At 44.9% G+C, this 12,959-nt stretch overlaps 1 protein-coding gene across 1 annotated transcript in view; it reads left to right on the forward strand.

Annotated features, from left to right (window-relative positions):
* The first annotated feature begins 1,857 nt into the window (after window positions 1–1,857).
* Window positions 1,858–12,959, forward strand: part of GLO1 (glyoxalase I) — a 29,044-nt gene continuing 17,942 nt past the window's right edge. Inside the window, exon 1 of the mRNA XM_081044986.1 lies at window positions 1,858–2,152. Coding sequence (XP_080901112.1) covers window positions 2,069–2,152 — 84 coding nt within the window. The 5' untranslated portion in view covers window positions 1,858–2,068. The remainder of the gene's footprint in view (window positions 2,153–12,959) is intronic.

The raw sequence follows: 12,959 nt of genomic DNA on the forward strand, positions 1-12,959 counted from the left end.
TACTGCAGATGTATATTGAGTCTTATTATCCAGAAGGGTAGGTTCCCCTACTTACTTATTCTTCAAATGTGCCTTGCCGATTTGGGGTTCTACAAATAGAATCTAGAATCAGTTTATTCAGTTCATAGAAAAACCCACAAGATTTTTATTGGAATTGCATTAATGATTTAATCTGTAAACAAATCAAATATTTATGACACTGAGTCTTCCTATCCGTTTACATATTCTGGAAAGTTCACCAGAGGAGTTAGAGGGGAAAAAAAGTTTGGGACATCTTTTCGATAAAATATCTCAGACAAATCTCTTTTGTCTGGGCTTTCTGTTCAAAAATTCAGTGCTAATATATAGTGCATGGAGGGTTTGTGTATTGCCTCAATTTCTAGGTTTAGAAACTTTAAGGTCTATCTCCATGTTGAAGTTCTGTAGTTCTAGTACATCGAGTTTTGATGAAACAACCCTCAATAAGTTAGTACCAAATAAGTTAGCACAAAATTTGTTCAAATTCTTATCCTGCCCACCTTTTAGCAGTGGACATCTATGGTTCAGTTTGCCCATCAGCTCTTTTAAGAACAGCATCCCTCTTCTTTTGGGAAAATGCTTCAACCCCCACTCCAACCACGTGGTTCTAATCCAAGCTGCCAGTGACAGTGCCTTGACCACAGGAATAGCATGGGTCCTAGCCTAGGCCAATCATAGCTTCACCCTGGATTTTAAATAGAATACAGGGAGGGAGCTAACTCCCTTTTTGTGAGAGGTTGAGAGCTCCAAGTTTCCAGACTTGTGGAGCAAGTATGTTTGACAAAATGAAGCTGAGAGGAAGAACAAAGCTGAAATGAGAGATGCAGACATGTTGGTGGTGGCCTGGTGCTAGATGTCTGGTGCCACATGCATCGCTCCCCTGCTTCAGTTTGATTAGGTGAACCAATAAGCTCCCATTTTGCCGAACCCCTTGCAACCAACATTCCTGACAACCCTCTACCTTCTTGCTGACTTACTCTCCTACGTACTTACAAACTCTCTTTCAAATCTCATTCCTCATTCATTTATTAACATGAAGTCCTTTTCTAAATTACGTACACAGTAGTCATGATCACTTAGTTTTTTGACAACAGGAAATATTTGTTGAGCAGCTACTATGTGCTAGTTACCAAAGAACACAGTGATGACTAAGTCTTCCAGTGAACACCATGAAAATACTACTGTGTTTCCCCCAAAACAAGACCTAGCTGGACATTCAGCTCTAATGCGTCTTTTGGAGCAAAAATTAATATAAGACTGGTCTTATTTTACTATAAGACTGGGTCTTGTCTAACATAAGACCAGGTCTTAATTTTTGCTCCAATAGACGCTCTAGAGCTGAGTGTCTGGCTAGGTCTTATTTTTGGGGAAACACGGTATGTGCCTTGGTAAAATTAACGTAAAACACACGGAAAGTTACAGACCTTTGTCTCATAAATAGCGGAACCATTATAAAACTCATTCGAACCTCACCAAAATCCTGCAAGGAAACGCAGAGAGGGGGTCAGTTATTATTCCAAGCTTCTAGAGCTCATAAATAGTGTACCTAGGTTTTTGACTAAGTCAGAATTGCTTTCATTGATCTTTGCTGCTTAAACTGAGATTTACACTTTGAAAAGAATAATTCCCAATTCTCTTTCCATCAGATTCCAATTTCCCACCAAATTGCAGCCCTGAGGTATAGGTGGTTACCTAACTTTAACAGTTACACAGGAACAAAATTAGGTCATCAAGCAACGCAGAGAAACCACTCTGCTTCTGGCTGGTGTTTTGGGGCTTGTTTTTTCTCCCCTCCAGCGGGCCTCCATATGCGCAAGGCACCTCGGGAGTTGTAGTTTTAGGGCACCGAGCCCTGTGGCTGGAGGCGCTGACTCACTGGGACCCAATCGGCAGAGAGCCAACTTACTCTACGCTCAGCTATTGGCTGGAAGTCAGCGGCTCCGCAACACCGACGAGCCGTCGCTACAGTTAAGGGCCGCGCAGGATCCGGCGGAGTGCGAGCCGGTGCCGCGTTCCCGAGGACGACGGAACGCGATACAGCAGCGCGGCCATGGCAGAACCGCAGCCCGTGTCTGGCGGCCTTACCGACCAGGCTGCCCTCGGTTGCTGCTCGGAGCCGGATCCCAGCACTAAGGTGGGCGCAGAACCTATTTCTCCCGAGTCGGGGCCTTGCGTGGCTGGGTTGGGGGTCTAGGCGTGGGCAGATCACCGAGCTCAGTTCGGGCTGGATTCGAACCCGACGTGACAGCCTCTGCAGCTTCGCCCGCCCGGGGCGGGCCGTTCTGGGCTGGGAAGAAGGCCCGTGGTGTCCGATGGGGGATACGTGAGCGGCTCCATTTCTTAAGGTTGCTTCAAAGCCTGCAAGCCACCTTGCATTAACTTCTTAATTTTGGGGATGGTCACTGGAAGCCACGACCAATCCAGGGTCACATCCCTTGTCCGTCGGTGGGTGTATTCCCTGGGTCAGTAACCGTGGCGGATAAAAAGAACAGTTTCGGAACTCCCAACCCAGGTTCGAAGTCCCCATCCTTGCCGGCCTCTCCCAGCCTGGATCACTTTTATGTAACTACCCTGGCCCCAGGCTTAACGCCTTCAAACTACTTGATCGCTCCGAAGTTAAGCGCGCCCAGCGTTTCGCGTTTGCTTGGCTTTTACGCTGGTCACAGCCACACTTCTGTCCTCCCTGTGCGTGGCGCTTCCCAGGACAGACGACAGACTCACGGAGCTTCGATCCGAAAGGAATCTTAGAAGTATCTCCACCGATCGCCTCATTGCAGGTCCACTAGAGGAACGACCTGTTGCATGTGAAGGCTTTCGTTCCTCCTGCTTACTGAACATGTCTGTACTAAGTGCCAGTGTAACTCACTCAGGTGTGGTGCCTCTCTGCGTCGTCAAGATTAGACACGGCAGTCACGGGGTGGGGGGTATACTCATCAGTGTCAGTAAACGCCTTTGTATTGATTCCTTAAACTGGGGAATTTCTTAATTCCTTGAAGACTGAATGTGCTTTATGCGGCCCTTTAAGAAGGGTGGATGACTTGTCCAGCTTGCTCTTTGCCTTCGGGGCAAAGAGTCATACACCTCTGATTGCTAAAACGTTTGACTAACACCTGGTACTTAGCTTAGGAAAAATCTTAGTGCAAAATTAGGAGGGAAGAAATATACATAGGGTTGGTTCAAAAGTAATAGCAGTTTTTGCCATTTTTAACCCTTTAAACCTCAATTATTTTTGCACCAACTTAATATATATATATGCATATAGGTAGTATAATATGTGTATATGACTATATATACATATATAATTTATTATATCTACATATATATACGTATGTATATATCCTTTCACCCCATCTTACTTTTATAGCCTCTGACAGTAATACCTGGTTATTTCACATAATACAGAGTCATTCATTATAAATCAATTTCCCAGATAACTGGGGATTTTATGTACTGGGCTATTAAAAGATTTCAGGGAGATCTTTATAAAATGTGTTAAATACATTTTCTTGCATTCTTAATTTACACTCTTTATAATCTAAATTACTCTTGGTGATTGGGAGTAGTTCATATGTTGACAGCAATAATTTTTGGCTCTTGAATTATGTACCATGTAGGGGACATAAAGTGGAATGCGTACTAGCAGCTGGTATACACTGAGTGTGCCACACCCTAGGTTGTTGTCTTAAGTACATTGTTTAATTTAATCCTCACAATAACCCTACCAGGAAAGCATAATTATTATCTCCATTTTACAACTAAAAAGACTCTGGCACATACTGTGTTTCCTCGAAAATAAGACCTAGCTGGACTAATGCATCTTTTGGAACAAAAATTAATATAAGACCCAGTCTTATAGTAAAATAAGACCAAGTCTTATATTTATTTTTAGTCCAAAAGACGCATTACAGCTGATTGTCCGGCTAGGTCTTATTTTCTGGGAAACACAGTAGTAACTAGCCCAGGAGGATTCCACAGTCCCAGCCTCCGCCCTATTCAGCTTTTGGACTACAGACTTTAGCACTAATTTTGGAACTTGGCATGAAGGAAAGTAAAAAACCTAAATTAATTAAATTCAGCCTGATTGCTGATCACCTGCTATATGTAAAGAAAGTTTGGGGGATACTGGGATGAACAAGATGAGGTCCATTCACCAAACATACAACATTAACATAAAAGGGAACTGGGATTAATGTGCTGTTGAAAGTATAAAGCACCCTGGGAGCACAGGAGGTAGAGATTTTTGAAGGTGGCATCTGTGTTATGGTGTGTGCACAGGGTGTTTGGAGCCTGAAGACCTTCATTTGAATCCCCAATTCTGTCACTGTCTGCAGTGATTTTAGTAGCGCACTTGGGCTGAGTTTGTAAAAGCAGCATAAAGAGCTGCTATGAGGATAAAGTGCGCTGATGTTCTCTAAACTGTGAAAAGTAATATAATTCAGGGTTGTATTTCAACTGTGGGGATCAAGGAGTGCATCAGGCAGAAGGTGGGGTGGGCCCATGCCTTGAAAGATGGGTGGGATTCCAATACCACATGGGAGACAGGATTACATGGGAGGGAAGTCTAGGTGGAGGAAACATCTGAGCAAAAATGCGAGATGGCAGAAAGATGCAGTGTGGTACCTGTTCTGGAGAGGGGACTTACGTGGTTTTGGTTGAAATTCAGGTCATCTAAGCAGTGGAGCAGTAGTAGAGAAGGCTAGAATGGTAGGTTGGAGCCAGCTCATGAAGAGAGCTTTGAGTGTCACATCTAAGGAAGTTGGCTTTTATGTATGAGGCGTGACAATTAAGTTCGTGAACTTGTTGCAACAATGTTGCTAACCTTTTTTGACATCAGAAGGATTATTCATTATGAATTTGTACCAACTGGACAGTTACCCAAATTTACTATTTGGAAGTGCTGAAAAGGCTGCGTGAAAAAGTTACATGACCTGAACTTTTCACCAACAATTCATGCTCTTGCATCACGACAATGTACCAGCTCACACGGCACTGACTGTGAGGGAGTTTTTAGCCAGTAAACAAATAACTGTAGGGAGGGAACAGCCTCCCTACTCACCTGATCTGGCCCCCAGTGACTTCTTTCTTTACCCGAAGATAAAGGAAAATTGAAAGGAAGATATTTTGATGACATTCAGGACATCAAGGGTAATATGACGACAGCTCTGATGGCCATTCCAGAAAGAATTCCAAAATTGCTTTGAAGGGTGGACTAGGCACTGGTGTCGGTTCATAGCTTCCCAAGGGGAGTACTTTGAAGGTGACTGTAGTGATATTCGGAAATGAGGTATGTAGCATTTTTTCTAGGATGAGTTCGCAAGCTTAATTGTCAGATCGCTGGGATGCTCAAAGGAAATACGAGCACTCCCATTATGTTCACGTGTTTTTCAAACGCTGTAAAGATTTCTGTTTGGTAAATATGTTTTATAATATATGTTTTATTGGTATATTGTGCTTGTACATAATTAAAATAAATACACATTTATTGGGGGGAATGCATGCTTTTTTTTTTTTAACTGACAAGGGTATGAAATAAAAAATGTTTGAGATTACCCGTTTACGGGAGTGGTGACAAACAATCAAGGCAGAGAACTATGCGTCAATCATATGTGCTTGCTGTTGGCACTTTCTCCTAAAAGCTGTGAGGCACCACTGAAGAATTGATTCTTAACCCAGAAATGACACAGTTGGGTTTTCATTATAGAAAGATCATTCTGGAAGTGTTATAAGATCACTCTGGATTCCATTGTAAGCCTACAAGAAGCAAAGAGACCAGGGGGGCTATTGCAATTGCCCAGGCAGGATGTAATGAAGACACAAGCAAGGCAATGATCGTTAGAAAGGCAAGGAGAAAGATTCCAGAGGGGTGTAAGCAGTCATGTTGACGGGACACTTAGATCAGACTACGGAGGAGTGGAGAGGGAGGAATCTAGGAAGACTCCTGGTATCTGACTTGGGCTAACAAGGGATTCTGGATATAGGATAGAGTTTAATTTGGCTGTGATCAATTTAATATTTTGACACAGGTGGAATTGATGAGTAGGCTCGTGAAGACTTAAGTCCAGAGCTGAGGTTAGAGGTTTGGCCTGGGGAATGCAGTTTGAGAATCAAAAGCAGTAGTTGATAGTGAAACCTCTGGGCATATTTTATAATAACAGCAAGAACAATAATGAGTGAAGTAATTTGCTCTGCGCCATGCTAACCACTTTCTCTGCTAAGCACTTTCATGCATTATCCCACTTACTTTTCAACTCAATCATAGGAGCTGAGAACTATAGTTATCCCCCTTCTAAAGATGTGAATACTGAGATTTAAGAAAAGTAATGATTTATTCAAGGTAACAGTGGTTGAGTCAGCATTTGAACCATATTGCCTCTGAATAATTATTTCTCTCACACTTGTGTATTTTTTCTCCCTTTGCATGAGATTTGAAAGGCCTCATGTTACTGAGGGCTTCTAGAATTTTCCTGTTTCTCTTATCTGTTGTAAGGTATGTTTACTAATATCACAGGTCATTTTTAAATTTAAAAAACTTTCCTTTGTGTCTTTCAGCTTTTTCTGTGTCCCTTATCTATAGGGAAATTATACTTGAAGTATGTTGTTGGCTGCTGCCTTATAGAGTGAGAAGGAAAGGACCACATGAAACCAATTTAGATAAGATAGAATAAATGGAAAGGGAGTGGCTGAACTATTTTCTGGAACATTTGTCGCATTCTGACACAGATTGAGTTGGGGAAGTAACACTAGAAGGAGGAAGGTAGTAAAGAGAAAAACATATCGCATCGTATTTTACATCAACCATATGCCCCTGTTGTCACATAGTAAAAACAATCTTGTCCCCCTCAGATACGTGTGTATTTCCAAAACGATCTTTCACTAAAAATGAAACTTGACTAGTTTTCATTTTATAGGAGATAAGACACTGGGAGTAAAGAGTTAAGCCCTTTTCCCTTTGATGAGACTCTGACCTTTGGTTAACTCGAGCTCTGTTTCCCAGGGAACAATAAAAAATGGTGTTTGTTGCTTGGGAATATTGCTTATGGTAAAAATAACTCAATTGGTAAATTTCATCTGGAAAGGGAGAATTATTAAATACCCAATAGGAAGCTCTAGCTTTGGGCTTCCCTGAATGTAGTGACTCTTACATCAGTCATCCTTTGTGGAGATTCTGGAAGCTGTGCCTGTGGAGTTGCTCCTGGAGATACTGGTTCCTATGGTACATAGGGCTTCTACACTGGGGTGGATCTTCTCCCGACACCAGAGCTATCTAGATTTCTTGAAGGGCTCCAGCTGAAGAAGACCACCTTATACTGCCAGATCATTCTGGAGGTGTCATAAGATCACTGGGCAAGCTGTGTTTTCCTGGCTGAAATCCTTTCAGCCTAAGGTTGTCTTGTGAGTCTGAATGTTTACTTGAGCCTTAAGACTCCCTGCTTGGGGTGATGCAACACCTTTGAAAATTCCTTGGGATAGAGTGTTGGGCTACAAAGGAAGTTGGCATCACTGCTATTAAGGCTAAAATACACACTTTAGGCCAAAGAAATTTAAACATTTCTGAAAATCTGGCTAAAGCCAAACTTAAGTTTGAAACTTCTCTTTTCTGAAGACCAAAGGTGATAGAGGCAATGGAGATTTTGATTTTGAGTAAAGTGTACTATCATACAAAGGTCATTAGTAACAGTGTTAGAGAAATAAGTGTCTTTGTCACTACAAACAGAATTTGAGAGGTAGAAAACAAAGGCAAGCAACTTTTTTGCCATTTTTTAACAAGTTTTGATATATCCTAACATCAGACATACAGTGACGAAACATATCCCATGGTGGGGGCAATTGTATAAAATCCATTTGGAGATTTCTTCTGGAAATGGAGTATACATAGTTTTCCCTATTCCTCCTGCTAAGTACAGCTAAAAACTCTGGACATTATATATAAAACAAACATAGGAAGATTCTGAAAGGTGGAAAGAAGGAGGCAGACTGGCTAGGAACCTTGAGACCCTAGGAACAACATGATGGTGAGTTTCCTGGGTTTTCTTTTTGCCTCATATAGCCCGGACTTGGAGCTGAAGAAGCCAGCAACCTGGAAATGCCAATAATGAGTGTAGACTAAAAAAACTCAATGAAACCTGCCATCTCTAGTCACAGAACCAGGAAATAGGCAGTATTCCTTGACAAGACAGGAACTTTTAGACAATAGCTACTCTGCTACAACCAAACACTATAGAAAAACTATGGCTGCAGCCCCACCTGTGCCAGGAAAGGATGACGGAGAACCTATCCGCCTACTCACCAGGCTGTAATGTACCCAACTTCCCCTCTGCCAGTGATATAGGATGATATATGGACCTTGATGTGTTTGTCTGGTATCAGGTCTCACAGCCGCTGAAGAATGGAGACATGGACCAGAGAGGTAAATTAAAGCTGTACACAGTTTTATTGCAAAAGCGTAAGAGGAAAACTCCACGGGGAGGGATCCGAAAGTGGAATTCCCCCCCCCCCACCCGCCAGGCTAAGCTGCGCTGGAGACTGTATGTCCTTGAGTCTATAATCTTTTTTTTTTTCTTTTTTAATTTTATTGGGGAAGGGGAACAGGACTTTATTGGGGAACAGTGTGTACTTCCAGGCCTTTTTTCCAAGTCAAGTTGTCCTTTCAATCTTAGTTGTGGAGGGCGCAGTTCAGCTCCAGGTCCAGTTGCCAGTTGCTAGTTGCAGGGGGCACAGCCCACCATCCCTTGCGGGATTCGAACCAGCAACCTTGTGGTTGAGAGGCTGCGCTCCAACCAACTGAGCCATCCGGGAGCTCAGCGGCAGCTCAGCTCAAGGTGCTGTGTTCAATCTTAGTTGCAGGAGCCCCCCCATCCCCTGCGGGAATTGAACTGGCAACCTTGTGGTTGAGAGCCCACTGGCCCATGTGGGAATCCTACCAGCAGCCTTCGGAGTTAGGAGCGCGGAGCTCCAACCACCTGAGCCACAGGCCGGCCGAGTCTATAATCTTTAAGTTGTTTACCGGAGCTGATTGGGCCCCCCTGCCCCTCCTACACCTGGGTTAGTGCTTTGACTGACTGCAGTCTGATGTGGTAGCTCATCCTGCCCAGTTCCCTTCTCTATATTTTTTCTGTCAGCTATTGTTCTCTTTGGCCTTGAGGTCCTCTGCCGTGTGTCCCTGACTGCCCACGACTTTCCCATCTCACTTTGAAACCTTTGAAATTGTTTTTCTGGGTCTTGATGTCCTGTACCGCGGTCCTGTCCCTGACTGCCTATGACTTTCCTATCTCAGTTCCCCCTCTGATGACCTAACCCTAACTGCGGTTAGGGGAAGGGGCGAAGACCGCCCTGGCTGCTTCCTACAGAGAAGGGGCGGAGTTTGGGCCCACAGTGGGCTAGTTGGTCAGAGGGTGGTCTAGCGGTCTGTGGCAGATGCGTGGGTTTTGGAGGTCCAGGCACGGCTCTATGTTGAGTACCATTTGTAGCTTTATGGTTTTTAGGTGAGAAGAGATAAACCAAATGAGCAGATTGAGGATGCAGGGTCTGAATCGAGCAGAAAGAGGAGGAGGGGCCGAATGACTCCGGGCATGCAACTTGGATAGCATTTCCCAGGCAAAGCAGTAAGGTGGCAGAAGTATTAAGGCTCACCCTATCAAGCCAAGCCAGAGTCTGGGTTTCATTAGACCAGGGAGGTTTTGTAGGACTGCTGGAATGAGTCCTAAGAATACCATGCAACTAAGTGCCAAGCTCAAGCCTGCCCATGAGAGAGACTGTGACAGGGAAGGGGTGTTAGGTCTAGGGCAGCACAGATGAGAGTGACAGAGAGAGGAAAAAGGCCAGTATTAGGAGAATGTAACCCCCTACTATCGTCCCTTTGGGGTTAATTCCCATCATTCAGACACTTATCTGAATGGCACAGGATTACTTTCAGATCTCCTTGGGGCTGGAGCATTCAGGGCTGGGATCTGTAGGTGTCCAGTGCTTGACTGGAGAGTGGTAGATCCAGGAGTCGAAATCTGGCACCTTAATTGCTGTGGGAGTGGAAAGGATTACCGTGTAGGGCCCTTTCTAGACCAGATCTGGACTAGGAGACCAAGAGGAAAGGGATTTAATAAGCACTGCGTCCCCTGGAGAAAACGGGGCTGCCTTTTTCTCTGGGTCGTGACCCTGATATCTGTTGGATGGCCTGTTGGAATTGGGCCAGAGAGGTAACATGCTGGATCAATTCTATGGTTTCACAGTCTAGTAGTAGGTCACTTGGTAGGAAGGGCCTGCCATAGAGCATCTCAAAAGGGCTTAGGCCCCATTTGTTGGGGGTTTTCGAATACAAAGGAGAACTATAGGGAGCAAGATGGTCCATCTTGGGCTGGTTTCTTGGGATAGCTTTCGCAGATGTCTTTTAATAATGTCATTGGTCTTTTCTACCTGGCCAGAGGACTGGGGTCTCCACACATAGCAGAGATGGTAGTTTATTCCCAAGGCTTTAGAAACTCCTTCAGTAACCAAGCATTTGAAAGAGAGTCCATTGTCATTTTGGAGGGACCTGGGGAGACCAAACCTGGGTACGATTTCTGTGATTAGAGCTTTAACTACCTCTATAGCTTTTTCAGTCCGTCAGGGAAAGGCCTCAACCCAATATGTGAAGGTGCCTACCCATACTAGGAGATATTTGTATCTTTTTGCTAGGGATATATGGGTGAAATCTAATGCCAGTCCTCCCCTGGATGCCAGTCCTCCCCTTTGCATTCCTGTGGGTGTCTGAGGATGCGTTAGGGGCTTGTTTCTATGGCAGACCTTACAGGAGGTAAGGATGTTTTTTATAGTTTTGTAAATGTTGTTGCCTGTGAATAATCGTTGAGCCATCTGTAGGGTTTTGTCCCACCCTAAATGGAAGGTCTAGCATAGGGTTTTGAGGACCTTCCCCCGATTTGCTGTTGGGAGGTGGATACGGTCATCTTCACTCTGTAGCCATCCTGTAGGCAGATAAGTGTAGCCCATCTCCTTTGTCCACTGTTGTTCTTCCTGTGTGTATTGGGGCCTGCTATGTGTTACCAACCCATCCCAGACTAGGGGAGCTATTGTGGGAGCTTGTTTGGTGCTGTTTTTGGCCGCCTGATTTGCTAGATGGTTACCTTCAGAAACTTCGTCATTTCCCTTTTGGTGTCCCTTGCAATGTATGACCGCCATTTCTCTGGGGAGGTGTACTGATTGGAGTAACTGATTAATCTCCTGATGGTATTTGATGGGAGATCCAGTGGCTGTTAAAAAGTTTCTTTCTTTCCAGATGGTTCCATGGGCATGTAAAACTAAGAAGGCATATTTGGAGTCTGTAAATATGTTAGCCCTCTTGTCTTTGCTTAGTTCCAAGGCTCAGGTGAGAGCAGTAAGTTCAGCTGGTTGAGCGCTGGTCCCTGGGGGTCGGACCTTTCCTTCTATGGTCTCATGCAAAGTGACTATGGCATAGCCAGCTTGGCGGCCCCGTTTTCTATAAAGGAGCTCCCATCAGTGAAGAGCGTCCACTCTGGGCTCTCTAGGGGCACATCCTGCAAGTCCCACCTGGCCGCATTGGTCTGTGCTAACACCTGTTAACAGTCGTCTGTGAGTCCCGTGTCATCCTCAGGGAGGAAGGTGGCAGGGTTTAAGGTAGAGCATGTCCTGATCTGTGTGATCGGGCCTTCTAGCAACAGGACCTGGTATTTTAAGAGACAAGCATCTGTGAGCCGCTGGCTATTTTCAGTGTTTAGTAATTCCCGAATGTAGTGTGGGGTGAGTTTGAGAGCCTCTGGTACTAGTAGGGTGGTTGCTGCAACCGTCTGGAGGCAGGTGGGCCACCTGCAAACTACCAAGTCCAGTTCCTTGCTTAAATACCCTACCAGTTGTTGGGCAGGCCCTTTTTGTTGGGTGAAGACCCCCAGTGCTACTCCTTTTCTCTCCTTGATATAGAAGTTGTAGGGCCCTCCGGTTGGGAGGCTCAAAGCTGGAACGGTTAGTAAAGCCTATTTCAAGAGGTTAAGAGCCTCCCTGCCCTCGGGGGTTCCAGAGCGCCAGGTGCCTCTTGGCCTCTTATTTGTCTTTGATTATTTGGTACAGAGGTCCGGCTATTTCCTCATAGACAGCAATACCCTGTAAGGCCAAGAAAATCCCTAAGTTGTCTGAGAGTACTGGGGAGGGGGTACGTGGAAATGGGGTGGACCCTTTCTGGACTTCCAAGATGCCCGCCTGAAAGTGCTTCCTCTGCCAGTTTCCCATGGCAGTATTGGGGTCCCCTTGGGGATCGCTGGTGGGTACTGCCTGCTTTCCTGTGAGGAAGGGCTCCCTGACAGGATCCCGTCCTGCCTGTTCATTATGGTGTATTAAAAATTGATCATCCCCAAATCACTCGGCGGCTTGTAGAGCCACTTGTCTTTCAGAGCTGGTAAGTGTCAGATTAAGGATTAACATGGTGTCTTTCCATGAGAGTTCAAAAACTTGAGTTAGGTTTTGAAGAGCCTCTATGTATTTGTCTGGGTCATCTGAAAACTTTCCTAGGTCGCCCTTTATTTGTCTGAGGTCTTGCAGGGAGAAAGGGACCTGCACTCAGAACCCGGGCCGAATTCTCCTGGCATCTCTTATAACGGCAAGACATTTGCTCTATGGGTGGAGTAGCCGGGGCTGGCAGTCCAGGGAAAGGAGGACAGATAGAGGGTGCTGAGGGATAAGTTGGCTCTGCAGGTGGAGGGGTGGAGGAGAGGCCTGAGGAGAGACCTCTGGTGGCTATGTTGTTCCTGTAACCCGACCTCAGGTGAGGGGGAAAGTGTTCTATCCAAGGCTTGGTGGAGGGCTGAAAGGGTTGGGTCAATTTTACATTTTTTTGCATAAGATCGTCCCTCAGGGTAAGAAAAGCCTGAATGTATGGAATTTCAGAGCATTTACCTTCCCATCTACAGAATAGGTCTAATTGTACTATGGTATTGTAATTG

The sequence above is a fragment of the Rhinolophus hipposideros genome (genome assembly GCF_964194185.1).
Source record: "Rhinolophus hipposideros genome assembly, chromosome: 3".
Lineage (NCBI taxonomy): Eukaryota > Metazoa > Chordata > Mammalia > Chiroptera > Rhinolophidae > Rhinolophus > Rhinolophus hipposideros.